The 27,132-nt window shown below is 46.6% G+C and overlaps 1 protein-coding gene across 1 annotated transcript in view; it reads right to left on the bottom strand.

The window, feature by feature from the left end:
• Positions 1–22,676: 22,676 nt before the first annotated feature.
• Positions 22,677–27,132, bottom strand: part of Map3k21 (mitogen-activated protein kinase kinase kinase 21) — a 33,288-nt gene continuing 28,832 nt past the window's right edge. The window contains exons 9-10 of the mRNA XM_028889816.2: positions 25,529–26,287; positions 22,677–23,761 (exon numbers count right to left, since the gene is read on the bottom strand). Coding sequence (XP_028745649.1) covers positions 23,388–23,761; positions 25,529–26,287 — 1,133 coding nt within the window. The 3' untranslated portion in view covers positions 22,677–23,387. The remainder of the gene's footprint in view (positions 23,762–25,528; positions 26,288–27,132) is intronic.

Genomic DNA, 27,132 nt, shown 5'->3' with positions numbered 1-27,132 from the left:
ATTGCATCCATCCTGATGGTGTGCAGTGACATCACCACCAATGCATCCATCCTGATGGTGTGCGGTGACATCACCACCATTGCATCCATCCTGATGGTGTGTGGTGACATCACCACCAATGCATCCATCCTGATGGTGTACAGTGACATCACCACCAATGCATCCATTCTGATGGTGTGCAGTGACATCACCGCTAATGCATCCATCCTGATGGTGTGCAGTGACATCACCGCCAATGCATCCATTCTGATGGTGTGCAGTGACATCACCACCAATGCATCCATTCTGATGGTGTGCAGTGACATCACCGCTAATGCATCCATTCTGATGGTGTGCAGTACATCACCACCAATCCATCCATTCTGATGGTGTGCAGTGACATCACCGCTAATGCATCCATCCTGATGGTGTGCAGTGACATCACCGCCAATGCATCCATTCTGATGGTGTGCAGTGACATCACCACCAATGCATCCATTCTGATGGTGTGCAGTGACATCACCGCTAATGCATCCATTCTGATGGTGTGCAGTACATCACCACCAATGCATCCATTCTGATGGTGTGTGGTGACATCACCATTGGACTTTAACTTGCTTCCTTAGTGTTTAATGAGGTGGAACTGTCTCCACTAGCATAGCATCTTCTGTGTATTCTGTCTGCTGAAATATTTGCTCACATATTCGGCAAGATTTTATTTATTTTTTTAAAAAAGAAAATGATATGGTTTTGCATCTTATGTCCACAAATTAAGTTCACAATGAATTTTGAGTCAGTTACTGCAGAAGACTGGGTCCACGACTGTGAGGGAATCTCATTGTGCCACTGGTTTCATGATCACAGAGTGACCCACTTCATGGTGGCAACTTGTGAAATCACTCAGAAACCAGCAGGGCATTGTGATCTGGGGGTGAGTACCAGGTCAACTGTGAATGCCTGCTAATCACTGTCATAGCTGCTTTTTAAATTCTTTTTAATGTATGTTTTTAGTACAGAGGGTGGCACAGTATGGCCAATGTTCCATTTTTCTAAGTAGGGAACACATCTGTCTGACTCTGATAATCGCCTAGGAGATAAAGTCATACCATGTCCACCTGTGTTCTTGGCCACCCATGCAGCTCAGCACAGGGGTTCCTGGTTCTCCTCTAAGACATACAGCATGGTCTCTTCATTGTGGTCAAGCCTCTCCTTCTGTATTGTCATCTTCATGAAAGATCTTTTATTATCTATGAAGCCATGTAACTGTCAAGGTAGGTGTTGTCTGCACGTTCTCAGGCAGACCTTATCTTTGCAAAGCCTGCTAAGACCCAAGCCAGACGTCCTCAGCTGGGTGGAACTTCACCCATCTCTGCACTGCTCATGTGACAGGCAGAGATCAGAGTCCAGAGCGCACCTGCTAAGATTCCCAGGTTCTTTTGTCCTGGAACAAAGAGTTAGGCCATCGGCACATGGGTAGTGGTAGAAATAGAAAGTTCATTAATAAATAGGAGGGCTCTCCCTGGACGAAGGCAATGTTAGAATTTAAAGAAGACTGCAACTTGGCCCCAGTATCTGCAGAGGCATTCACCTCTCAGAGATACTGACAGGCTGACTGTGACACGGTCTGTGAATCCGTAACAGACATCAGGTTTCAGGGTCTCAAACATCGGGTTTCAGAGTTTATATCAAAGGGAATCTTGGTGGCCACATGTCTTGCTCCCCACCCCTTCCCTGTCTCCTACCTGGGAATCAGAGAGCCTGCCCACTGGCTTGTGCTCTGAAGCCTCCCCATCCACAGAAAGCTGTAAGACGAAACCCCCACTTCTGCCATCTGGGTCCTGCTTCCTTTCTTCAGAGCCCCCATCACGCTGCTTTCTGTTTGTCTCTCCATGGCACTAATAACACTTCTAATAAACTCCATACCTATAACAATCCACCTCAGTGTCCCCCTGGAACTCTAATCTGAGAACTTTCGGAAGAACAGCAAGTGCTGTTAACTGTCCAGCCCTCTCTCCAGCCCCGGCAGAGCCTTTTCTACCTCCTTGAAGCTGCTGCAGTGAAGTTGGCCCTGCATGCAATTCTGCTGCCAAGTGGAGATGAGCCCTTTGGAAAGCAGGGTGGTAGAGGGAGCTGGTAACTGTCTTCACACCAGGGGCTTCTAGGAGCTTTCATGACAGACAGTGAAGGGAAGTTGAAAAGCTGGGATGCTATTTCCAAGACCTCTAGGATGTCTTCCTTTGTCCTTCCAGTCTCACCTGCCCCTGGTGGAAAGCTTTCAACACCCTGAGCATCCTTCCTTCTCTTTACTGTTCCCAAAGAAGAATCCCCATTTGCGCTTGGTGTGACAGCTTCATGCGCAGTGGGGACTGCCTTTCATTATAATCCAGTAATGGCCAATGAAATGTAAGGGAGTCCCTATGGAGAAGAATTATCTTTCGCAGCAATTATTTTCTGATAAAATGGAACCATTGGCGTCAGCCAGCATACCCCTTAGTCTTTTTTTTCCCTACCTGCTCTCTCTTACTGAATGCAAACACAACCCCAGGAGGTGTCATAGCCTTTCAATAAACAGAATCAAGAGCCAGAGTTTAGTAACAGAGGAGCAGGTTGACCCTGGGAACCTAGATCTTCACTGACCACCCTAGAGGCTGTGCTAGTCCAAGGCTGCAACATCTGGATTGACACTGCTGACGAAAAATAAGCCTGCCCCTGCAAGACCTCATTGTTACATTTCCTTTCCTTGGATGTCTTAGCTATGAATTCCGGTGGAAACAAAACCCCTCTCTTATCCATCCCCCAGGGATTGCATGATTTGTTTTTCTGGCCTCAGATTCTGTTCAATGCTGTGGGGACTGCTGAGAACCACATCACCATCACATTTACACATTATTTTCAGCATTTGTTTTGCTAATCTAAATAAGATAAATTTAGAGAATAAATGGGTTGAATGTCAGCTGAAATATTAGCAAGTCTTTGAGGCCTCTCATCTTTGTGACTTCCACTCAGGGACAGCAGAGACATTCAGTAAACATTCCCCTAGCAGCTGACTCTAAGAAGCGAGATGCTCAATGCTAACATTATTATTTTTTTGCTGTAATAAAAGAATTGCAATAAGTGCTTGAAAGTGACTTGGAGAAAATTGTAAATTCAATTTTGTGTTGATGAACCAGTTGTAAGTTAGGGTATTGGAAGCATTGAATATAAAGTAACAATGCGATTTGTCATTTGAGTAACCAGGGAAATGTCATCTGAAATGAGAATAATGCTTTGTGACCCAGGACTTAATACGCTTATGAAAATTTATTAATGAAGTTCATCCAGTGTGATAGATTGCCTGAGAATTTGAAATGAATCTCCACAATTATTTACTGAGGAAATGACCAGAGGTATCAGGGGAATTGGCTCAACAGTAACACCTTTAGCTGCTCAATCGTAATTCCCCTTTGAGATGTATTGTGTCTTATTATCCTTTCCACAACTGTAATCCGGATCATATTGTTTCTCCGTTTTATAGACAAAGTTTCCTGGCCCAATGAGATATGACATGAGCAAGCCACAGACAGGAGCTGGTGCCAATGCCATCCCTTGACCACCATGATAGCTTGTGTTCCTTGAGCCAAAATAAATCCTTTCTCCCTCAAGTTGCCTGGAAACCTGAGTTTAATTCCCATACCCTGTGAGATGGAAGGAGAGAACCAGCTCCACCAAGTTGCCCTCTGACCTCCACATGTGGTAAGTCATGACATGTGACTGTCTATGTCACCACACACTACGTACTATTAGTAATAAAAATAATAATAAGTGTATGACTTATTCAATCATACACATTTAATTAAATGTCACTTTTAATTGGAAAAGATACACACTACTAGCATATCTACTGATACTTCTGGTTTGTCCCTTGCTCTTTACCTGGGTCCTTTTTTTGTTTGGAGGTAAGGGACATTTTACTGCTCATTCTGTACTGACACAGCCTAAAGAACGTGAATATCTAAATAAACAAAGGGGCCATAGAGAGAAACAATAGAGCATCCTGTTTGCTAGCTGGTGACAGGCATTTAGGCAGTGGGCAGGAAGTACCAAGGAGCACCCAGTGATGGTGGGCAACTTCCTTCCTCAGAGTTTATGTGGAAATCCATCCTTCATCATATACAGGCCATCACTCTCCTGATGCCACACAGTGAACTTCTACACAATGTAAGGATGATAATTTTGGAGCTCTGCCAACCTGCAATGCTGATAAAGGATTTAATTTAAGGAGCTTAGCTAATTACATCGTTAGCCAGTGTGAGAAAACTCTTAATGAGACAAATATTTTGGATCAGGGAATTCAAGAGCATTTTATGACGCTTTTAATTAGAACGGAACTGGGGGGCGTGTCTTCGTTTACAGCTTCCTCCATGTTCAACACAGTAGAACATGCTGGTGGTGACAGCAGATGCCCCTCTGTGCCATAGAGAAGGTCTAGGAGCCAAGCAGACAATTGATTGTGGCACTTACTCTTTAGATAACCACCAGGTGCTGTGGCCCTTTGGAAACCTCATTATTCTGAGATGTAAAGGAGCTGTCCATGGTCCAATAAAAGAGAGAGATGTCCACCACTGCAGGAAATCCAGCAAATGAGCTTTTCTGATAAAACCTAGCACTAGTAAAACCTCAGCAGTGTGTGTGTGTGTGTGTGTGTGTGTGTGTGTGTGTGTGTGTGTGTGTGTGTGTGTGTAGGCCAGAAGTGAATATCTGTGATGCTTAGTTTTAAATGTCAACTTATCACAACCTAGAGCCATCTGGGAAGAAAGTCTGAAGTGAGGAATTACCTAGATGAGTTTGGTCTGTGGGTGTGTTTGGGGGGGATTGCCTTGGTTGCAAGTGACACCATGGGAGGTACCATTCCCTAGGCTGGGCTCTCAGCTGCGCAAGAGTGAAAAAGCTATCTGAGTGACCAAGTAGACAGCATGGGTCCATTTGTTTCTCTCTGCTCTTGACTGTGGATATGATGTGAGTAGCTGCTTGAATTCCTGCCTTGACTGCTCTGCAATAATGGACTGTAACTTGGAATTGTAACTGAAGTGGGCTCCTTTCTCCCCTAGGTTGCTTTTCATCAAAATAGTTTTACACAGAACAGGAATGGAACCAGAAGAACATCAAACATCTTCCTCTATTGCTCTCCTCCTTATTTTTACCAACATCTCTCGCTGAACTTTGAGCTCACTGATTTGGATGAATTGAATGAAAGATAAAGGCAGTGTTTGTAGGATGCAGACAAAGCAGTGCTTTGAGGGAAATTTATAGCTCAAAATACAGAAAAAAACAGGTATTGGAGAAATGGCTCAGTAGGTAAAATGTGTCTGCTTTGCAGGCATAAGACCTGAGTTCAAGACCCAGAACTCTTATTTATAAAAAAGAAAAGAGCTGGGGCTGAAGGGATGACTCGGTGGTAAGAGCTCTTTCAAGGACTGGGTTCAGTTCCCACAAGGTGGCTCACAGTCATGCATAACTCCAGTTCCTGTGAATCTGACAGCCTTTTCTGACCTCCACAGGCATCAGACATAATGTGCTGCACATACATACAGACAGACAAACATTCATATACATAAAATAAATATAAAAATAATTTTTAAAGGAAAAAAATCCAAGTGTGGCAATACACATGTGATCCCAGGACTGGGAGGTGGATTCGGGTGGATCCTGGGTTTGCTCAGCAGCTTTCCTAACCCACTGGAAGAGCAAAGAAGGTACATCCTACACTCTGCAGCCACTACATACGGCCTCACATCCTCCCCCACATGAACCACTTACCATTCTGTGTTACCTACTTTTCTTGTTGCTATCACATGACAGGAAATGACTTAAGGGAGAGAGGCGTTTATCTTGGTGTACAGTTAGAGGGGATGCAGTCCATGCAGGGAGAAGCCACGGTGAAGGGAGCCTGGAGCAGCTGGTCACATGGTTTTAGCATTCAGGAATCAGAAAAATGAACAAGAAGTAGAACCTGACTATCAAGCCTCAAAGCCTGTCTCCAGTGATCTACTTCCTCTGCAAGCCCCGCCTCCTAAAGATTCCAGTCTGTCACAACAATGCCATCAGCAGGGACCAAGCGCTCAAGCACATGAACCTGCGGAGGGACAATTCCCATCCAATCCACCGCACATTCTCTCCCTAAAGAATGTTTATCCCCACCTCTGCCAGGATTTTTTATTCTTCCCAGGCCATCATCATGATTATATTTTCCTGTATTTCACTATACTAAAGAGCCGTTCCATTTTAACTTTCTCTCAGTGTGTTTTCTGTGTAAAGAACCAGAAACTTCCATCTGGGGAAATGAGCCTCGCCCCCCCTCCCCTTCCCAACTTACTGACACTCCAACTTTGCAGATGTGCTACCTGGATGCTTCTGTGTTCTTCCTGGAGCCCCACTGTGTCAAGGTAAGCTCAGGGTCTCTGTCAGGAAGGCTTGATGCCTGGCCAGGGAGAGCTGCATCTCTGCCAGGCTATCCCAAATGCTTTTCTGTCCAGATTCATGCTGGGAACTGACTGGGGGACGGCTGTAGGGGATCTGTCCTTGGGACGTTCATGGCCATCTGCTGCTCCTGTGTTCCAGGGAAGAGTGAGCTGCCCACCTCGGGTGCGAGAACCTGGCACCACATGGTTATCTAGAGACAGCCACCTGGTCCTCACAGGAAAAGCCCTTGCTTGCTGGGAGCCAATCCAATGGCTTGTCCTTGTCCCCTCTCACTGTGGCCACCTTGCCAGGCACACTGTAAAGGATGCACAGAGAACAGAAGGGCAGAAAGAAACATCCCACATCTACAGATGCTCGTGAGTCACTGGAAAGCCCCGTGGGAGAACCAGCTGGTTCTATCATGGCAGCTCACGCTAGGAGTAAATGCTGTGTCCTCTAGTTGTCAGCTCTGACCCAGAACTGCCAAACCAGATGGTTGCTGCTATTTAAAAAAAGAAGAAGAAAGAAAGAAAAACCGATGCAAGCATGGTGGTACGTGCCTGTAATCCCAGCACTGGGGAGGTACAGGCAAGGGGGTCTGAAATTTGAGACCAGATAGTGTGTAAAAATAAATGAATGAATGAGTAAGTAAATAAATAAAGGCATTTCTCTCACTGCGGGCCCTAGATATCACAGATTCATAAAATCATATGTGTGCCCATGGCATGGCAGCAATATGAAGCTGAGGGACGAGAGAACAACTGATGGACAGAGGTGATGGGGGTAAGGCAGCGGGGGGGTGGGGCTTATGCTCAAAGTATGCTACACATTCATGAAAATGGCCTATGTAACCCTCTGTAATGAAAAGAAAGATGGACATTTTTAAAGAAATACATGGCACTAACTAAGAAATGGGAGAACGATTATGCTCCAAATTCAAGCAAGCCAGTCATGAAGACAGCCATTCTGAGACGGTTGAGCACTGCCCCTCTACTTAATACTAAAAAAATGTTATGTTTATGTATGTTAAAACATAGACACCAGAAAGATGGCTCCGTCACTAAGGGCATTTCCCAGCCTTCCATTCCAAACACCCACATTGGCTGGCTTGTGACTGCCTGTAACTCCAGCTCCAGGGGATCTGATGCCCTCTCCTGGCCTCTGTGGTCATCTGCAAAAACGTGTGTGTGTGTGTGTGTGTGTGTGTGTGTGTGTGTGTGTGTGTGTGTGTGTGTGTGTTCATACACTCTTACACAAATGAAAATAAAAATAAAATCTAAAAAAATTAAAAGAATACAGCTATTTTGTTACATCAGCGAAGGAGCGAAAAGAGTGGTTCCTTTTCTAGACCACCCCACCCTGTGCTTACAGAGTTCAGGAGCTCTCCGGCCAGTTCCATGCAGAGTCCCCAGCAGGGATCTATCCTGAGGGAAGGGAGACATTTGCAGAACTGCCATCTGGAAGCTCTTCCCCTTCAAGCTTGGTTTCTCTAAGCCTCGAAAAAGGCCCCTTTGGTGTCAGACTTGAAGCATGACCCTGATTTCTGAAATAAGCTGTTCAATAGCCCAGAAGGGGTGTTTTTGTAACCTCAAAAAAAAAATCAACATTTAAAAAGAGGAATGAGGTCCACACACCACTGCTTTTCATTCCACACTCTCCTTTCACCCTGCATGACGAAGTCCTGCTTCTTGCTCACCCAGCGTAGACTGTTGACATTATCCTCATACTCGACTGTGAGTCCTCACAGGTCGACCAGAGGCGACTGGAGCAAATGATGTCCTTTCCTGTGTGGCACCTCAGTTATGGCAGCTGGCTGCGGGGAGGCACAGAAGGGCGCCAAGCACTTTTGAGCAGAGAAAGCCTCTCAGGGCAGTCAGGGTTTACATTTTCCCCTAACGAAGTCGGGGCGACTGTCAGGAAACCTGTATTAGCCGCTCACTGAAGAGCCAGTGCAGCTGGGCTTTTCCTTCGGGACCTAACAAATATTGGAAATTTTTTTTTTCCTTTTCGTTCCTTTTCTTTTTCTTTTTGCAAGTCAGACCACACAGTGAGAGCTTAACAGCAAGTCGTTAGAGTTGCACTGGTTCACTTAATCACACCCACACCCCGTGGACTTCAGCGGGGTGCAAAATAGAACTTGGAACCTTTTACAACAAGGACAGGATCGATCCACTCATTGGAGTCCCACACAGTGAATCAATACCAGTTTCAGAGGCTCTGTCGCTGCCCCTGGAAATTATGTCCATTTTCTTATTTCTCCTTCCACTTAATCTAAGCTTTAGTAAGAATTAGAAGAAAAAAAATGGGTTTTATTTGAGTTCCTACTATGACATCATTAAAGACAATCTGGACCAAGTGTCCAGAGTCCAACCACGATGTCCTAGGACATCCCAGGGCATCAGCCCTGAATCTCTGATAACAAAATACACTTTGTATATTAGTCAGGGGTCTCTAGAAAAACAGAAATAATTGTCTGCATATATACTGAATTTCTTAGGTTGGCTAAGAGATAGGATACAGGCTGGATAATCTAGCCATGGCTGAGAACCAGGAGGCTAGCTGGCTCACCAGTTCCAATCCGTACTGAAGACCAGGAGGATTCCCGGAGAGCTGCTGGCCTACAGTCCACGTTGGAAAGCTGAAGAGGCTGGGCTCCCATGTCAGTGGAGGATGACAGCAGCACTCACAAGCAAGAAGCAAAGCAAACAGGAATAAGAGGGAGTCTTTCTCTTCATCCTTGCTGAGAACCCAGTGTCTAGACATTGAAAGCTTCCTGGGGTCATTTTTTGGTGCAGTGGTAAAGAATTTCGCAATGTATTCAAAGACACCAGGCAGGAAGAAAGAACACCTTGCTTGCCTCACAGAAACTGTAGATTTCCCACTATGTCACCCTGGATTCTAAAATCTGGAAATAGTTAAGCAGGAGCCACAGGGCAGATGAAAACTTGAGTTACTGTAACTTTCCCATAAGCACACATGGCCTGGTGAGGACAGGTGATAAAGGGGCTCTTACGTACTCTGTGCACACCTTGGGCAATGGAAGAATTTTGGAGAATATACAGAAAGCTGGAAATTGACTGTTGATCCAATATGGCAGCCAACCCAAGAGGAAGTTGTGTTGTGTTTTTGTTAACCCCCAATAAGTGGCTTGAATAAGAAACAACTTCAGGACTGGGGAGGTGGGTTGATTGGTAACGCACTTATCCTGCAATCATGACAACCTGAGAATGATTCCACAGAACCTCTGAGGGAGAAAAAATGTGTGAACAATACTTGGTGGAAAGAAAGAAATGACCTGTTGTTACCACACAGCCCCTAAAGCAAAGTTCAACTCAAGCCCTGTCATCCCAGTTGACCCTCCAAAAGCAAACCCACTAGTGAGATGCCCCATCGTTACCAGCTCAGCCCAAGGTTTTTCTGCCTAATCCAGGTAGAAATAGAAACCATGATCTACCTGTGCCAGCTAGACTTCACAGAGCCACACAAACACTCCAAACCGGGTCTCCACGCAGGGACCAAGCCTCAACCAATGAGTCTATGGGGGTCATTTCGTGTTCAAACCTTCTGAGTCCTCAATGGCTGGCTCTCAAATCAATCAATGAGTTTTTGTTCAGCTTTTCCATGTCACTGCTTTGAATTTGGTTATTAGGACCCTGCCTCCAAGAGACACACAGCAAATTAAATCTCTATGCCTGAGGGCTGAAGGCTAGCTAAGGCTGAAAGAGTCATCCAGGTTTGGAGAGCTACTGTGTGGTGTCTCTGGAGATGTACAAGCCCCTCCCTAACCTCTCTCTGCTGACAACCAAGGTTGTTTATGTCCATCTCCATGCTTTGCTTCCACGGCTTTTCCCGCTCACAGTTCCCATTCCCAGCAGACAGCAATTATCCCTAAGAATCCTGGAAAAACTCTCACAGGGCTAGCTGCAAAAATGTGGTCACTGACAGGCAGCTTGCTTTCACTAGAGACTGTGTTTGGTCTTTCTAGTTGTTCTTGCCCAAGAAGCGAACGAAATACCCATATGGCCCAGCACAGAGGCAGCCACCAGGAGCTGTAGACTCCCACGTCACCAGCACTGGGGGCAGCGTTTCTGGAATGTGGGATCCACTAGGCTTTGCTAAGTGGCAGGATGAGGTAGCAACATCAAGTTCATGGGCAGGATTTGAACGTATACAAGGTGGTCCCTGCTACTGGCTCTGTCAAATCTGCACAGGAGTGTCTGGAGAGATGCCTCCGTGGGCAAAGTGACTGCTACATGCACATGAGGACCTGTGTTTGATCCCAGCATCCATGTAGAAAGCTGGGTGTGCTGGTGTGCATTTATAATCCCAATGCTGGGGCGAGGGATTGGGGTTCACTGACCAACCAGTAGATGAATCAGTGAGCACTGGGTTCAGTAAGAGAACTCCATTTGAAAAAGCCAAGAATTAAATGGATGGCACTGGGCAAAATGACACTCAACATCTGGCCTCCACAGATATGCACCCACATGCATGTATGCACATGCACAAGTGCATGTGTGCACACACTCATAGAATTCACACAGAAGCACTACATCTTCAAGGGCAGTACTTGAAGACAGACCCATAGACTTAAAATATCTGTTTGTTTGCTTGCTTATTTCAGCCTAATATTTTCATCAACTTTTTAAAAATTTTGGTATCTTTTTTAAAATCTCTTTTAAAAAATATTACATGAGAATTTTATATATGCATATAATGTGTTTTGACAAATTCACCCACACTCCCTCTCCAATACTTTCCATATCCCCAGCAACACTTGTCCCTCTCAACTTCATCATAATCTTTTGTCAACCACAGAGTTCACTTGGTGCTGTTAATGTGTGTGTGCACAATGTAGAGTCATTCACTGGGGTGTGGGTGACCTATGAGAAGCAGAATCTCCGAAGGATACTGACTCCCTCTTCCCCAGAAGCCGTCAGTTGCCAACAGCTCCTCTCTAGGGGTAGGATTTTGTGAGCTCCACGTTTGGATTTTGACTGGCTTGATTTTGTATAAGTCTTGTGCTTGCAGTCCCAGCTGTGAGTTCAGGTGTACAGCTGTCCTGTCACATCCAGAAGATGCCCCCCACCCTCTACCTGCAACTCTCATAGTCTTCCCACTCCTATCAAAGACTTTTGGGGGGTTCAGGCCCTAAATAACCTTTCCCCAGGGTTCCAGAAGAGATGCTACCAATGTCAAGAATTAATCTGAAGGATACTCGAATGAATCTAAGTACACCGAGCTCTTTAGTCCATTCACTTTATTCTTCTAAGTCAAAATCCACCTGCGCAGTGGAGGTACTAGTCTTTATACACTTAAAATCAGTCCAGCAATGTGAGGTTTTCAGGGTCCTAAAGGGAGGTGAAGGGGTCCACACCAGAAACAGTGGTTGTCAGCTTCCTTACAACCCAAAAAGGGGAGTGGTTAAAGGAGGTGGGGTTAACTAAGGGCTAAAATCAGTGAATAGATCAGAAAAAGGACATTTATGTGCTCAATCTACATTCCTAGAAGTGGTTAGATAAAATGTTAGGAGTTATATGTCACTAATAAGTCATAAGTAAAATAAAGCTGCGTTTTTTTTTTTTCTTTGAGCCATTGTCTGTCTCAGTTTAATCTGGCTGTGCCATTCTCTGGCCGGGCAGAGGTAGCTAGGCAGCCTGTGTCACAGCTTGATGTACCTGGTATGAAAAGGCCCTTTTGCTCTGAGTTAATTGTAAAAGGGGAAGTCTAGAGGTGCCACTTGGGCTGTGGAAGAAAGGAGGGTCTGAGTTTAATTTGCACAGGAAACAAAGCTATGTACTTAACGTCCACCTGGCCTAAGTGGTGTCTCTGTGTGGATATTTACCTTAATTCAGGAGACTATCAGGTGGTCGGAACACTTATTCTGCCTGCCATTTGTCCTTGGATGTTTGAGAGGTATCTCAGATAAAACACTTTTTGTCTGGAGATGGCCCTGGCCTTGGATAATTACTAAAGGAGATAATTACAGAGGGCAGACATCTGATTCTAATGCTAAAAAGAGGGGACAAAAGCCTGGAAAAGGGAAGTTTTGCCTGTGTGATTGTTATCAACACAGTTGGGGGAAGTTATCCAAATACCTTAATTGTATAGAGAAAAACTGTGCCCAAAGAATGATCAGTCATACTGTTAGAAGAATCAAGTGGGAAAGCTGTAAAAGCACACATGAAATTCATTGCAGGAGACAGCTGATGTATTCAAAAGCCAATGGCACCAATATTGCCTGAGTCTCGGCTTCCTCTGAAAAGTCCTTGACTCTTCCAGGTGAATGCTCTGTCATAATCAGCTGAATTCCTACTTCATATTTCTGTGGCTTGTAGCACCACTCCCTCTTCCACAAGGATCCTAGAGCCTTTGGTTGTAGGAATGTGACACAGACATGCCCATTCAGGGCCGAACACTTTGATTTTCTGCACCTTGACCAGAAGGTCTAAATTAATTGCCTTCTTGGTTTTTTTTTTTTAATATTATTATTATTTTAAATCTATCTGCTTGGGGAATTCTAAACTATGTGAATATTCTAGTTGGAGGAGTTAAACGAGGGGCGATTACGTCAAACAACAGGGAATGTTCTGAACATAGTGACGTCAGCAGTCTTAAGGACAACCTTCCATGACAGATGTGGATAGCCACTGGCCTTTTCTTTCTCTTTTATTTTTATTTTTTTATTTTTTAACCAAGTGTCTGGCATCCCACAGGAGCAAGTTTCTTGACTGTAGTGCACAGGTCTGATTCCCTTCCCTTCCTTTTTCATCTTGGGGCCCCATGGAGGGACACACCAGAGTCAAGGCCCAAGGAGACCTGCAGGTCTGTGCAGTTTTGGCTCCAGGTGATGCTCTAAGTGTTTGCTGGTCACCAGTTTCACCTTCCCAGGAGCCTGTGGTGGTGTGGTGACTAACCGTGGGTGGAATCTAACTTGATGGTATCTAGAATTGACTCTAAGATAAGCCTCTGGATGTATCTGTGAAAGTATTTACAGGAAGAATTAACGGAGGAGAGAAGACCCAGAGTGGGCAGCACCTTCCAGCAGTAGCCCAGATACCAAGAGGTCTGAGGGGAAATCAGTGCTGCCAGCCTGTCTTTATGTCTTGTTACTAAGTGCATCCAGCCTGTCGCTGTTGCCGCCACCCTTCCCTGACAGCAGAACTCAGCTTCTTTGGTCTTCCAACATGGACTGGAGACAGTGGTTCCCTAGGATCCCCCAGGCTTTCAGGACAGATTGGAACTACTGAGGTGAGGCACTACGGGCTTCTGGTCTGAGCAGCTACAGGGTTCACAGCTTCTCCAGTATGTAGACTACCCAGCTCATATCTTGTAAGGCAGTCTAATAAATCGCCTTTGTTATATATATATTCATTCCCTCAATTATGTTCCTCTAGAGATGTCCAACTAATTAAGTGGGTTACAGCACCCAGCACCTCCTGTAAGGAGACATCAGGTGCCTATGAGATGAAGACAGTGCGAATACACATAGACACCCCTTGTCAAGCCCAGGCCACCAGTGCCTTCGTTCAAGGGCCATGGAGTCGATTGCCTGAAGGCTTGACTCTCTCTCTGACCTCCCTTCCCTTTTCTTCCATTCCATGTGCTGTTTTTGTCTTAACTTAGTAAGTCTGCTTCTCTGGAACTCTGGGAATACCTTCTTGGATGAAGGTCCTTTCTTCTGCCCTTTGTGTTGCAGGAGCCATCGTGGCCTCTGTGGAGCATGACTGTTGAAATCTGGCTGCAGTTACATCTGAACACAAAGGGAAAGAAAGGTTTTTAGCGAATCTGTTTTCCATAAACCTGTTATTAAGTACTCAGCTTCCAGGCCCCAGCATGAATCAGCCACCAGGACAAGCCCCTACAAAGCAGCTTTGGGTGTTAATTGTAGCATCTCTCTCTCCCACTGAAACCATCCCCAGTAAATGGTGTGATTAGATGAGACCATCAGTAGACCTTCCTTACCGTGTTTTTTCGTGTTGCAAAGTGGATTGAGTTTCAGGTGGGTATCACCACGGAGAAGTTATGGCCTCTGAGTGGCAGAGGGAAAAAATACTTAAGCATCTAAGAAGATTTCGGCTTCTAAAGTCAGAAATTACAGCAAAGAGAAGCAGTCTGTAAATGAAAACAAATATGGGTGGCATGCCAGCAGGTATCGGTTACAAACAGAATCTCGGTTGGGGTGGGACCCTGTGTCCACTTCCCCCTCAGTGCTGGGGCCCCATTTGACTTCTACCTGTATAGGTCCTATGAATGCTGCCACAGTCTCTGAGTTCTTATGTGCATCGGTCCTGTTGTGTCTGGAAAACTATTTCCTTGAAGCCACCAACCACCTCTGGCCTTTATAATCTTTCTGTGCTTCTTCTGCATAAATCCCTGCACCTTAGGAGAAGGGGGTTGATGAAGACATCTCATTTGGGACTGAGTGTTCCAAAGTCTCTCACTCTCTGTATACACTGTCCAGTTATGGGTCCCTGTATTAATTCCAATCTACAGCAAGAAGTGGCTTCTCTGATGAGGGCTGGGTGAGACAGTGATCTATGGGTGCAGGGATGAGTCATTAGGAGTCATTGTAGTGCCGTGTTCCATTGGCAGAATGATAGCAGTAGGTTTTCCCTGTGCACATGCCCTGTGTAGTCTTAGCTTCTTGGCCACTTTAGCACTGTCAGGTGTGGGTTCTATTCCATGAAGTGGGCCTGAAGTCCAACCAAAAAGTGATTGGCTGCTCATATACACTTTGTCTCACTATTGCACCAGGATATCTTGCATGCAGGCCTGTTTTGCTTGCATTGTTTGTGGCTGGATGGCAATGATTATGACCTTTCTCTAGTTTAGCTGTCACAGGCAGAGCTCAGGTCTCCAGTGTTTGTGCTCAGTTTAGGCAGAAGAGAACCAAAGTGTCTCAAGTAGAACATGCTACCCCTCCTCAGACACTAGCTGAAAGTGCTCCCCTCCACATCAGGGTTCTCTAGAGGGACAGAAACAATTTGATGAGTGTGTAGGGGGGACACAGAGAGAAAGAGGGAGAGGGAAGGGGTATATACACTTATGTGGAGGTCCAAGAACAACCTCAGGGTTCTTCAGGAGACAGCCATCTTGGTTTTTTTTTTTTTTTTTTTTTTTTTTTTTTTTTTGGTTTTTCGAGACAGGGTTTCTCTATGTAGCTTTGCACCGTTCCTGGAACTCACTTGGTAGCCCAGGCTGGCCTCGAACTCACAGAGATCCGCCTGGCTCTGCCTCCCGAGTGCTGGGATTAAAGGCGTGCGCCACCACTGCCCGGCCCATCTTGGTTTTTGCAACAGAGCTCTCCTTGGCCTGGAACTCACCAAGCAGGGCTAGCCTGGCTGGCCAGCAAACCCCAGAGCTGCCCTTGTCTCTGCCTGTCTGGATTACAAGCAGGGATCACCAGGCCTGGCCTTTTGAAATGTAGATCCTGGGGAATGAACTCAGGTCCTTGTGTTTTCAAGGCAAGCCCTTTACCAGCTGAGCTCAGTCCCAGCCCTGAGCTAAACAGCTTTTAAAGCTACACTTACCTCTTGTTGCATGACTTAAATATACACAGGACAAGAGGCTTATGGGACATATCCCGGGTACCTGGTCAATAAGGACTCCCAAAGATCTAGAACTTCCTGTCCCCTTCCCTCCCAGGAGCACCTGTGGGTCTGCAGCCCGGCTTTAAACCTTCTTGTCCCCAAATCGATTCTTATGCTTGAATATGTATTTATTTTTCTCTCTTGTTTCTCTTCCGTTTTGTCAATTTATGGACATAATACAAAAATTGGAACAAATTAGGAAAAGAAGCGAAATGCCTCCCTCCTCAGATGAGCAATTACACAAACCCTGCCCTGATGTCAGGTCAGTTAACATGAGAGACTGGATCTGGGAGCACTGTGTCACTAACAAGAGAGGACTGCGCACCCTCACTTCCGCTCGCTCGTGTTCTCTAGTGGAGGCAGCTGCTGCAAGATGGCAAATAAAGGAGATCCATGCACACTTGCTGGGAGAGAAGACGCCCACTGCCCTCGTAAGCAACAACAGTGCAGACGGAGTTCACCCAGAGCTAAGCACACCCGGCTTGGCATTCAGGAAGGGCGTGGGTTCCAGGTCACCAGAGTCACCTGTGACTGGATGTGGTCTAGGGTTTGAGTAGGAAACAGCACAAAGTGCAGCCCAGTTCTGTGCATTTATTTTGATGGTGCTGGCCTGGATGTATTTGTTTGCCCAAATCCGCTAGACTTAACATTTAAATGGAGTGTTTTACGGAATGTAGATTGCACACCTCTCAGTGCCCGGCAGCCAGGGCCACGCCACCAGTCACCTGATGGTAAGACTACTGAAGAGAGCATTTACTTATGTCATTGAAGATAGAAAAGTCAAGCTGGTGTCAAACTAGAAGCTTCCCCCTACTTCCTAGCATTCATGGTGTGAATCTACTGCATGTTACTCAATCCCCTGTTCCCTGCTCCTGCCGTTCTTGAGCCTTTGGCTTCAAAGGACAACTGGCTGGTTCTCCACACAAGCCCCTTTGCCCCTTTGTCATGTGTATTTGGTGCCACCTCGTGGACAGAAAGCATAAAGCCCAATCCAAAAGTGGTTTCCTCATGTGTTGCCTCGAGTCTGGGTGTGGAGAAACCAGTGCCACCAAGTTTTGTGGGCTTGGATCACTCTTGCATCCCACGCAGAGCTGCTGATTCCAGAGAGAGAGACATGGATGTTGAGCTCAGTGTCAGGTGGAGGACACTCAGGTGCGTCCCAACAGCCTGAGTTTCTGCCATCTCCTGCTTTGGGGCACATCATGCTGAGCTCAACCGACATGGTCATCCGAGGCCTCAGAGCATCAGGAACCCAGGTGGTTTGGGGACCTGAACTAACAATCAGTATGTCTGAGGCAGACAGTGGCTAAGCCCAACACCAGTTCCTTCCTGTCCACCCACAGGCTCATGGGTTTGAACACTGGGTTCCCAGCTACTGGTACTGTTTTGGGAGACCGTGGAGCCCTCCGGACATGGGCACAGCTGGCAGATGTAGACCACTGGCTTTTTATCCCGGCTCTGCTTCCTTCTGCCGCCATGATGCCCAGCCTCTCCAAGCTCCCTCTGCCACAAGTTGAGCTACAATGGCCCCATACCTTCCTTTACCCCAAAAGGACTGCATCCCTCGGTGAGACGGATGAGAACCCCTCCCTTGGGATGCTTCACTTTGTTCACAGTGACGACATATTGAATATCCACACCCTCTGATTTTAGATCAGGAAAATTTAGAAAAGGTGCCATAGTACAGTCTCTTTACATTTCAGAAGGAGGAGGAAGACAGGGAGCCGGGGGCGGGGTGTCACAGTTCCATGTTCTGGGGTTGGCATTGGGCCTTGGGATTTGGGGGTCAGGTGGAACCCAATGGGACTGCTTTAAAGGAGATAGGAACAACTGCATCTCTTCCCACTTCCGTTCAGGTTGGAAGGATGTGTTTGTGCCTCCAGAAACTGACGGGAGTCTCAGACAGTAGCTTTTCATCTTGCCCTGGGTGAAGTATCTGAGAAGTTCAATGTGACCCTTGCATGTTGTCTGGATCTTTTCCACCTATGAGCCTTCCTTCTGGAAATGCCCTGGAGGGAGAGGATGTATTCTAAAGTGACACACTGTCTCTCCCTTTAGCTGTCTTGACTATTGAAACTACAGACCCTAAAGAAACTGAAATTTTTCCCCCAGGGATCTCAGGCCAGGGAGGTGCCAGCCAGGGTAGGGAAGTTTGTCACCCCAAAAGAGCTTTCACACAGTTCTATAAACTTGTCAGGCCATCTTGCAGGGGATCCTGGAGCCTGGACATTGGTGGGCCAATGATAAGAAGGACAACATCTTGACCAGGACTCATTAGCTAGGCATATCTCTTGCCCTGTATTAAAACCTAACCTCTTGTCAGTGCCCTGAAGACGGGCATCACAGCAGCTCTTCTCTATCTGCTCTTCTTCTCAAGGTGGTCGCAGTGATGAAGTCCCTTCCTGTGCTTTTCACTGATGTGTCTCTCTGATAGGTGTATTGAGGAATAGTGGCTGAGTCTGGCCAGGAACCCAGGGCCATCCTTTCCCTTTGTACCACTGCAAGTATCCATTTCCGTTCTCTCCCATTCTCCTCCTCCTTATTGTAAGAGCTGGTGACATTGTCTGGGTTTTCCTTGTGATCTTCTTTGCACCTAACTCTCATGTTGCCAACAGGACAATGCTATTGGCCAAGTTGTAGCCTCTTTTCCACATGTGCTGAGCTTAGCCCCCAGCATTTTGGCAAGTGTATTTTCAGAGGCAAAGAGAGACCTCCGAGGTGGATCTAATTCAGTTTTAACGGTGTTCTTGTAGGATGTGATTAGGACATGGACACACACACACACACAACTAACAACCATGTTAGGGCACAGAAGGAAGAAAACCCATCTAGGGAGATGGTTCAGTCAATGAGTGTTTGCTACGTGGGCACGTGGGCCTGAGTTCAAGTCTCAGCCCCCACACCACACAAAGCTGGGCACAGCGGTGCTCGCCTGCACGCTCAGTGCTGGCAAAGTGGAGAGGGGATCGCTGGGGCTTGCTGGTCAGCCCAGTTAGCTGAATCAGAGTCCCAGGTTCAGTGAGAGAGACTCTGACTCAAAAAATAAGGTAAAGAGAGACTGAGAAAAAACATTGAATTCTGGCCTCCACATGTGTGCACACATGCCTGTGAACCTACAAATACACATACATACACACACCTAAACACACATACATACACAGAGAGAGAGCACAAGAGAGAATTATCTGTAAGCCATCGAGAGAAAACTCTAATGATGCAAACTACTCTCACTTTGACCTTGGACCTTGTCTTGACCTTGGACCCTAAATGGCCTTTCAACATGAGCTGCAACTTCCATTCTTCCTTGGGTCTGCAGCCTGCCATGCAGAACTCAGACTTGGCAGCCTTAACTATGTCATGAGCCAATTCCTAGAAATGTCTCTGTTTAGATGTATATCCTATTGGCCTCCTCTCTATGGACAACCCTCTCTAAAAATGCATACTCCAAATTAAAGCCTGAAATCCCTCACAGTTCATGCCAAACCCACTGCCAGGTTCTCAGGGTGGCATTCAGAGGCCTCCAAGCTCCAAGCACGGTCCACATTGCTTTCTTTGAATTGCTGTTTGATGAGCTTATTAACAGTAACATTTACTGAAAACCAACTAGTAAGCAGAAGCCCCTCCCCCATGGTTTGGGGGTACCAGCTGGAGGTTGAAATGCAGGCTGGACTAAAGGGCAATAATTCACCTGATCTCCCTAAGGCTCAGCTTCTTTACCAGTAAAGTGGAAAACATCCACTCACTGACCCTACAGGTAGTTCTGGAACAATCCCCAGCCATAGGGACGTCCCTATGAAGTTGTTTTTCCACTACTGGAGGCCTCTGACTTGCACTTCAGGTGGTTTTTTCACTGAGAAGATGGGTGGAGAGCTTTAGGGAGGGTGCAAAGCTGGCATTTTATCTAAGCCATTGGGGCCCGGTGAAAATAAATGTGAGTGTGTCCCTGTTCAGAGTGGATTTAGTGACTGGGTGTTGCTGTGATAAAACACCATGACCAAAAGCAACCTGGGAGAGGGATGGGTTTGTTTGGATCACATCCCAGGCATGGTCTGTCATGTCAGGAGGTCAGGGCAGGGACTCGAGGAGGAACCTGGAGGCAGGAACTGAAGCAGAGGCCATGGAGGGGTGCTGCTTAATGGGTCTCTGGGGTTTGCTCAGCCTGTTTTCTTATAACACCCAGGACCACCTGACTACAGTGGGCTGGGTCCTCACATGGAAACCAGAGGTAAACCCTGGGTGTTAATCCTCAGGAGGCACCTGCCTTGTTTTATTATACAAGGTCTCCATTGGCATGGAGCTTGCTAGACGAGCTGGCCAGTGAGCCCCAGGGATTAGCCTCTCCCCACCTCCCTGTGGGACCACAAGTGCACACCACCATGACTTGCTGTTTCACAAGGTCTTGGGGGTGGAACTCAGGTCTCCACATCCACACAGCAAGCACTCATCTCCTTCATGTTTTCCTCACTGAATACAAAGTAAACCACTGTAACCACTTAAGAGTAGATCAAAGCCACTAAGCCAACAGACAAGCTATAAAAGGTTTATTAAAAAATAGACAACATATGTAAACATTTTTGTCAGCCACGGGCTTCTGAATATAGCGTATCAGCCCCCAGCTGTCTGTAGCTGCAGTGGGAGGGGAAAGCTCAGTATGGATTAACAGGAACAGATTAAAGGATCCCTCAGTTTGCTGAGGTCTAGAAAATGAACAACCAGGTTCTGCCAGGTGTGTAGCATGCACAGAAAACCACAGGTGTGCCCTCAGCAACCCTCGGCGCAGGTAACCCCCAGCAACAGTGAGTCAGACTGACTCCTTATATGGAAATGATCGTTTTCGCATGGCTTCATTTCTAAATTCATCAGAGTTGAACAGAATGACGGGAAAGGAGGCTGGAACACAGAGTGGGAAAGGGCACGGTGGAAAGACAGATACAGCTAACAGTCCCAGTTCCACCATCTCCATCACCTGCACACCCCACGCATGGGATGCTGGGACAGGAGCAAAGCTAAGTTCTGTATTTAAAAACCATTTCTGCATTTCCCTTCCATGTTTTGGGTATTTGGGATATCTCTTTAAATTTTAGTTTCCCTTCAAATGATTGGTTGAAAAGAAGCAGCCCACTGGCCTATCCAACGTGACCAATGTCGAGCAAACCACATCCCTCTCACACCATTTAATAACAACTGAGGAGAAGCAGAATCGGAGGGCAGAAAACAACAGAACAGGTCTGGTGAAAGCCTGAGATTTTGCTCCAAGAATCTGAAACCTTCTGCCTAGAGCCGGCAATGAGATCTCCCTGCAGGTCACCTGCTCACAAACCTCTATGTGACTCAGATGTCACGCACCTGATATCATTCCCTTCAGATTTCTGTCATTATTTGATAAACCAAGACACAACTTTAAATAAAATACCTTTAAATGAAAGGGTTATTGATAATTTAGTTTCCTGCTGTGTGTCACACTTTAAATATTTACTGCCTGTCCCTCAAATAACTAATTCTGGTGACAGAAGGGGATTATGGTAGTCACAAGACCCAGGCAAATTCACCAAGCTCCGGAAAAGCCACCCCTTCTCAACAATGTGGCACTCTATTTGTGAAATTATGAAAGTGATACATAAATAACTTGAAGTTGTTTCCAATCCCACCTACTATCCAAAGACACTTTTTATTTTTATTTTTTATTAGTAGTTTTTTTTTTTTTTTTTTTTTTTCAAGACAGGGTACTCTCTGCCTGTCCTGGATCTCGCTCTGTAGACCAGGCTGGCCTTGAACTCACAGAGATCCACCTGGCTCTGCCTCCCGAGTGCTGGAATTAAAGGTATGTGCCACCACCACCCGGCTCAAAGACACATTTTAGAAGTGCTTCCAGAAATCATAGTGTCTTCCGGCCATGCCTGTTCAGCCCCACAGATGCCCAAGTTTACTCGGAGTTAAATGAAATGTGAAATGGCTCAGAGTGGAACACACACACACACAAAAGTCCTGCCATCTCCTGCGCTGGCAGTGTGGTTAGTGCCAGGAAAACTGCAGGCTCAGAGAAAAATAAAATCACACAATATGTATGTCCACAGCACATAGGCTCTTCAAACACAGCTAGCCATGGATAATTTAATTTTTAAAGACTCGGCTGCAGCGTGAAGAAATTTCCCACCTCTGGCTACTAATGAAGGAAGAGACATTTCTGTAGGGAAACCTACAGAGCAGCCTTGTGCAGGGCACAAAATGTGATGATGGCCAAACAGTAATTTCTGATCTCAGCTGATGCTTGGCAATTACTGCTGAGCTCTGAATCTGAAACATCTTCCATGGGCTCACGTTTGGTCCTCAGGTCATGGTACTGTTTGGGGAGGCTACAGAAACCGGGGAGAGAAGTTCAGTGAGGGTGCATCCTTGCCTGTTTCGGCTTGCTGTCCACCATGGTGTGAGCCACCCAACCAGGTCCTCCCTCCTCAAGGCTGAATTGATCCCTCTGAAATCATGAACAAAATAAGTAATCCCCCCCCCTTAAGGGTATTTTAGTCACGTGACACAAAAATAGCAATATAGTTACATTCAATAAAACTTTAAAAAAATATTTTGACTTTTAATTATGTGTCTGTGTGGTGGCATGTGCATGTGTGCAGTTCCCGTGGAAGCCAGGAGAGGGCATTAGATGCCCTGGAACTGAAGTCACAGGCAGTCGTGAGCCATCTGACGTGGGTGCTGGGGACTGAATTTGGGTCCTCCAACAGAGCTACATGCATGCTCAATTGTTGAGCCATCTCTCTGGGCCTCAGTAAAACTTTTATAAGTTACATTTAGTAGAACCTCCTGGAAGAGGATGGTCTGTGAATTCAGGAGTCAACTGGACATACTTTCACATTACAAGGCTACTGCTTTCTCTGGGTAGTTTAAATAGGACTCCAGATTAACTCCAATCAATAGAACCTTTTTCCCTTCTATAAATAAATATCTTTACTTCCTAACATCACATTATTATTGCCAAGACATGAATAGCCATTTCTTGGCTTTTATTGTACAAAAAACGAACAAACACCCAAAAGGACAAGAGAAGAGAACAAGGATGAGGGGAGGAAGTAAAGAGGGTTGGTCACTGCAGTTTTGCCGTGTCCCGGTGGGCAGGACACCCACGAGAACGAAGCGTGGAAGCTGGCCACGATGACCCCGCCTCAGCTGACTGAACGTCTGTGCATTTCAAGTCACTGGGTAACTAGCATCCAGTGGACATAATATGGACAGCCCACGGCAGTCACTGGTATACCTCAGAGTCACATCTACCACTAGCCTCTTGGGCCACAAGTGTGAGCCAAGGCACAAAGGCACAGTGCCTCATTGTGTCCACCTCAAATGGTAGTGCTGGGAGGGCAAAGGCACTCAGGTCAGAAAGTCTTTCTCCAGGGCATAGATGGACGGCTGGCACGTCACACTCCTCACTCTACACAAGGATGTGGCACAGTCCTTCCTCTGACCTTCCACATTGGCTTCCAGCAAGGAAGGTGCCTGGCACCTGCTTCTCTCCTGGGCACCAAGGAGACAGGCAAGGGTTGGTACTGCATGTTCCATGTCACAGGCCCAGACAGGTGGGGATGCTGTCCTCAACGAAGCAGTATGTGAACTTTGTGGTGCAGCAGGGCATGCCTGATGCTTGGCCAGAACACCTTGGGGTTTCACAGGAGAGTCCTGGCTTGCCAGCTCACTCTGAGGGCCAGGTGAGGCAGAGTGTGGTGGTCCAGAGTCTCCATGGGCACCTGTGAGTGAAGACAGACAGACAGATAGTACACAATGAAAAGACAGACTCTGAAGTAATGAGTGAAGGGAAAGATGACGTCTATTCAACCAGATGACGGGTTGCCTAGAGTTTCAACACTGTAATTACACAAACCTTTCATGCTGGGGTATGTTTTCCTTAGTGAAAATACGCCATTAGAACAGGAAGAGGACTTCACCCTATGGAATTCCTCCAGCCATTTCACCCGGCCTCCCCCATAGCTAGGATGTCAGACATGAGCCACCATGTCCCATTCAAATGGCTTTCCATAGCCACAGCTTCAGAGAATACCTGTATGACGTTAATGTAACTAATCACAGCAGCACTGTGCACTTGATTTTTACCACACTCCTAACCACGGGAGAGGTGACTTAAGGTTATTAGTAGACAGACATGTTACAGTGATGTGCCCAAAGCCACAGACAGCAAACCTGAGCACAAACTTCTACACAGTTAACTGTGACATCACCATGACCTGTGCATGGTATGTGCAAGTGTGTGTGTGAGTGTGTGTGTGTGTGTGTGTGTGCATGCGTGCACACACACAAGAGGTCAACTCCAGGCATGTCCGCCTATTTTCAGAGACAGCATCTCTCACTGACCTGGGATTCACTGACTTGGCTAGACTGGTTGGCCAGCAAACCCCAGGCATCCCACCTGTCTCCGCCCTATCAATTCTGGGATTACAGGTCTGCACCACCACACCCATCCTTTTGATGTGGGTTCTGGAGATTTGATCCAGGCCCTGTTACATGTAGAGCAAGCATCTTACTCACGGAATCATCTCGCCAGCCCTAGAGATGAGGGGGTTCCCCACAGGTGGCTAAGTTAAAATAAGTCCACATGGGCAGGCCCCAGTGTAGTCTGGCCATGGGCCTTTAAGATCCAGACACAAACACACCCAGAAGAACCACCACGTCAGGACACAGGGAGAGGGTGTGAGCAAGCCCAGGGGAGAGGCCCAAGGAAGACCCAGCCCTGCCCACACCGTTGCCTTGAACGTCCACCCTCAGCACAGTGGGGAAATGGGGTCTAGGGTTCAAGCCATTCCAGCTGCAGCCTTGTTACATACCAGCCACCAATCACAGAGACGACAAGACCTCAGTCCCAACACAACCACAGTGTGTGACCTGGGACTGTCTCAGGGAAGCCTGAAGATACCTTTTGGTTAGCATTAGGGTTAGAGGGTTAGGATTAGGGATGGAGTTCGGGTTTAGAGACAAGGCTTAGTGGCCAGGATTAGGATTAGTGTTTCAAGTTAGAGGTTAGTGCTTGGGATTAGTGTTGAAGGTTATTATTAGTGCTTAGGGTTAGGGTTAGGGTTAAATGTTCAGGGTTATGGTCAAGTGTTTAGGGTTAGGGCTAAGTGTTTAGTGCTAGGGTGGGTGGTTTAGGGTTAGAGTTAAATGGCTTTGGTTTGGAACTATGGTCAGCTTTTCTACCGTCTACTTGCTGAGATCTGGCCTTAATGACCCTTCTCTGTCCCCAGTTTGATGTGTCATTCATCACATGCTTTGTGCTTACATGATCTTATAATCTGAAGTTACTAGATCCCAATCAAGCCTCTTCTCAGAATCTAAATTTAGTAATATTTAAGATTATAACAATTAAGAATAACACTCAAGATCCACTTGAACAATATTAAGCTATTAATTGAAATCATTAGAAAAAGGAAAAAACTGTCCAATCCACACTCCTCTACCCTCTGCAATGTTATCTGCACTGTGACCCGACTTTTGCCACCTACCTTGAGGCAGGAATGGAGTTTCTTTGGATCCCATCCATGCATGATGGCATTCTTTGTCTCCTACAGTAGTACAGGCTGGCAGCTTCTCCCCTGTCTGCTCCAGTAAGGCAGGGGACATGCCTCTCAAGACACCATAGTCATTCTTAAGTCTTGGTTCAGGGATGAGTTCACAGCTGCTTTCTGGGGTAGCAGAACAGGGATCTGGAGTGAGCATTGTGGGACCACAAGAGATCTGAGTGCTCCCCAAAGATGGCTCCTCTTCATCAGCCTGCAGCAAGCACTTCGTGGAGAGAGAAGACTTCGAGGAAAGGCTTGTGGCACTTGGTGCCAGGAGAGAGGGGTCATCGCTGGGTGCCCTGCCTGCAGATGGCTGTCTCAGAAGTGGACTGGTACTTGTTTGGCATTTAGAGACCCACTGAAGAGTGCCTTCTGGCTTCTTTCCCTCTTTGAGTGATGGCTTTTTGGGGGCCTGGGTTCTGTGTAGTTTCTTGACATCCAGGCCCAAAGCCAGCGATGCCAACAGCACCCCACACTCATACAGAGCAGTCTCTGTTTTCTTCCTCAGCATGGGTGCACCCACGTTGTTCACTGGGGAACCTTTAGAGGGTTCCTCCTCCCGACTCTCAGCCTCTACGGGGTGCTCTCTCTGGCTGTCTTTGCAAAGAGGCAGACCAACATAGGCCTGGCCAGGGATCTTCATCTGCTTTGGTTTTCTATGTTCCAATCCATCAGGGACAAGTTTCAGCTCTTCGCAAGATCCTAAACAAAGGCACACATGTAAACACTGCAGAGCTAGGGCATAGCAAACACCACCATTTACCTGTGTACATACACACTAGAATCCATGAAGCATCAAGATATAAACACACACACACACACACACACACACACACACACATCACCACACTAAACCAAAGCACGCAGAGGCCTTTCAGTAGGAGAACTCTGGTGTGAAGAGTCCAGACCCTGGCATGCAGGCCCCCACAGGTTGTATGCTTTCTGCCCTTTGGGAAAGTGTTTCTCATCAATATAGATGACAGAAATTAGTGTGGCGACAGAAGCGTCAAGATATAAACACACATACACACACAGAGTTGCACAAAATGTACACATTTCATTGCTTCAACAAAGTGCACAGCCCTTGTCCACTGCTCATTTTGCATACCATCTGCTACACAGCACTTCAAGGATTCCCAAGTGTAGCACCTAAACCAGTGGCAACTAGTGGATAGTAGATGCTCAAGTTCTTGTCAGACCTGGCACAAAATTGAAAGTCCTGGAGTGAAGACAAGGCTGCATTGTGACAGGCCTGTCCCAAAGTTGGGGCTAGTACAATGAGGTATGAGGAGGTGAAACTCCGAAGAAGTTGGAGCACCTTGGAGGTCGTCACCAAGTGCACTGGCTAAGGAGAAGGGTGAAGCTCTCATGTGTGCAGGAGGTGACAGCAACCTCCTTGTGTTGGGCTCCAAGGTGAGCCACAACACAACTGCCTTGTTCCCCAGAGTGGTGTTCTCTGACACCTAAACCCGCTCTCATCAAGACAGCCAGTCTCTTCAAGACGGTCTCAAGACAGTCGGCAGGACACTGGCTTCTATCTGCACAAG

Source organism: Peromyscus leucopus, chromosome 5 (assembly GCF_004664715.2).
Source record: "Peromyscus leucopus breed LL Stock chromosome 5, UCI_PerLeu_2.1, whole genome shotgun sequence".
Classification (NCBI taxonomy): domain Eukaryota; kingdom Metazoa; phylum Chordata; class Mammalia; order Rodentia; family Cricetidae; genus Peromyscus; species Peromyscus leucopus.
Note: the sequence above shows the minus strand (reverse complement) of the source record. Positions and strands in the feature narration are given on the sequence as shown.